The 2,524-nt window shown below is 32.6% G+C and overlaps 1 protein-coding gene across 1 annotated transcript; it reads right to left on the reverse strand.

Annotated features, from left to right (window-relative positions):
* Positions 1–1,042: 1,042 nt before the first annotated feature.
* Positions 1,043–2,461, reverse strand: LOC111376912. The gene is made up of 2 exons (XM_022999924.1): positions 1,946–2,461; positions 1,043–1,744 (listed from the first exon to the last, which is right to left on the reverse strand). Exons 1-2 carry the CDS (start codon positions 2,459–2,461, stop codon positions 1,043–1,045), a joined length of 1,218 nt encoding a protein of 405 aa, XP_022855692.1.
* Between the last annotated feature and the right edge of the window lie 63 nt (positions 2,462–2,524).

Here is a 2,524-nt window from a genome sequence, read left to right on the forward strand (position 1 = left end):
TTTTCCAAGGTGTGATTTATACTATTACTCACCCTCTCTAGTTTGGTTAGATTTTACTAATTGTAGCTCAACACATCAATAAAAGAGGATTCTCCTTAATTTTGACTGATTCAACCTCCAAGAATCAACTAAGCTACTAATCCCTTATTAAAGGTCAAATTCTCTAAAATAAGTGTTGGGACTTAGTCAAGGCATGTAGTGCGTCTTCTGTTTCATGCACTTGCTTTTTTTTTTTTCAAGTTTGTCGTGCGTATTCTGTTTCATGCACTAGCCTATCTCTTTTTATGTTTATAATTTTCCTTATTAGGCTCTTTTAGGGTAGCTTCACAACATGGCAGCTTTTTCCCTTCTATGCAATGATTAGTGCAATGCCCCTCATTAAACACTTATTCTCGAAAATCGATCTTTAACTTAAGATTTTCACCTAATTATCATCTCATTGGTCTTAAGCAATCCACACAAAATTTAACACACATGGAATCCACATCTATCTCAATGTCTCCCCACAACAGCTCAACCACCCCAAACTATCCTATAATTGGTTTAATTGAATTTTTTTTTTTGGTCATAATTAATTCTACATATTCTATCCATTGATCCAATCTAAATAATATGTGATTTTCATGATTATTGTGCTCAATGTAGATCAATCTAACATGAAAAAGTTTAAACTAAATCAAAGTAGCATCCCCTAGTCATAATAATATAAAAACAATTTCAAATATTATCATCGGTCGGTAAGAAATTTTAATTTTTTTTTTTTTTGGGAACATGTTGATTCCTTCCCCCAACCTAAATGAAACATTGTCCTCAATGAAAAGATTAAATGTGCAAAATATATGAAGGACAATAAGGAGCAAAATATTGAACAAAGGGACGAATTTTGAGTTTTACTTGGAAAGTCTGCATAAACTTGGCCTAAATGATCCTTCAATTTCATTAGTGAAAAAAAAACAACAATAAAAGAAACACACCAAAAAAAAAACACACAACATTATAAAACTGAAAATAAACATACAAAATAAAATAAAAAAAAAGGATATCAATCTTTAGAATCATGTATAGCAACGGACTCTTCCAATTTAGAGAAATTCTCAAAAAATGGTTTCAAATCGAGCTTTGGTTCTTGAACACTTGAGATCATATGCGAATTTTTAGAATTATCATTGAATTCAAATTCAAGCGCATCATATGAAGATGTAGCGATAAATTGATCATCAACAAGTTGTTCAATAAGATCTACTAAATGCAAATCATCTTCATCTCCATGTTGCTTGCAAATGTTAAAAATATTCATTTCCACGGTCATATTTCCAAAAGAGAGTTGTAAGATACCATTTCTACAATTTATCAACGCATTTGAAGTAGCAAGAAAGGGACGTCCTAGAATGACGGGTATTTGTGCATTTGAATTTAAAACAGGATGTGTGTCCAAAACTATAAAATCAACAGGAAAATAGAATTTATCAATTTGAACTAGAACATCCTCTACAACCCCTCTTGGAACTTTTACTGAACGATCAGCAAGTTGAAGTGTTGTTGTTGTTGGTTTAAGCTCTCCCAAACCAAGTTGCTCATACATAGAAAAAGGTAATAGATTAATACTAGCACCAAGATCAAGCAAAGCACGCTCTATCCTATTATTCCCAATCACACAAGAAATTGTTGGACAACCAGGATCTTTGAATTTAGGTGGAGTGTTTTTTTGAATGATTGAGCTCACATTTTCTGTCAAAAATGCTTTCTGTTGAACATTAAGTTTCCTCTTAACAGTGCACAAGTCTTTTAAAAATTTTGCATATGAAGGTACTTGTTTGATTGCATCCAATAATGGTATGTTAATTTTGACTTGTTTAAAAAGTTCAAAAATTTCAGAATTGTGGTTGAGTTTTGAAATTGATTGCAATCGTTGAGGAAATGGAGCTAGAATGGGACATTTTTCAACAATAGGTTCAGAAATGATCTTTTCCTCACTTTTGGAAACATCATTTTCTTGCTTTGAAGTACCACCAGATTTTAGTTCTTTTGAAGGGATGGTTTTGTCAATAATTTTTCCACTACGAAGAGTCGTGATGGAGTTAGGATTTTGTTGTTGACTTTCAGAAGAACTAGAAGCATTTACATTAAATTGCTGAGAAGGATTTGGTTGAGGTTGAGCAGGAAATTTACCTTTCTCTTGAGAATGTAAAGAAGAGGTCAATGAAGAAAGTGTGTTCTTGATTTCATTGATGGCTTGTGAAGTTTGATTATTAATATTTGCTTGTCCTTGCATAAAAGACTGCAATGTTTCCTCAAGAGTCTTTGATTGTGGTGGTGGAAAAGAAGGAAATTTTGAAAGCCCCTGAGGTTGTGATAAATGAACACGATTATCATCACTCCAACTAAAGTTGGGATGATTTCTCCATTGTTGATTATATGTTTCTGAGTATGGAGAAGAAAAGGGCTTTTTGAAAGTGTTCATAGCATTGCCTTGATCATGTAAAACTTCTTTGAAAACTAGAATGTTAGGACAATCATGCGTAAG

The sequence above is a fragment of the Olea europaea genome, unplaced genomic scaffold (genome assembly GCF_002742605.1).
Source record: "Olea europaea var. sylvestris unplaced genomic scaffold, O_europaea_v1 scaffold15759, whole genome shotgun sequence".
NCBI classification, from domain to species: domain Eukaryota; kingdom Viridiplantae; phylum Streptophyta; class Magnoliopsida; order Lamiales; family Oleaceae; genus Olea; species Olea europaea.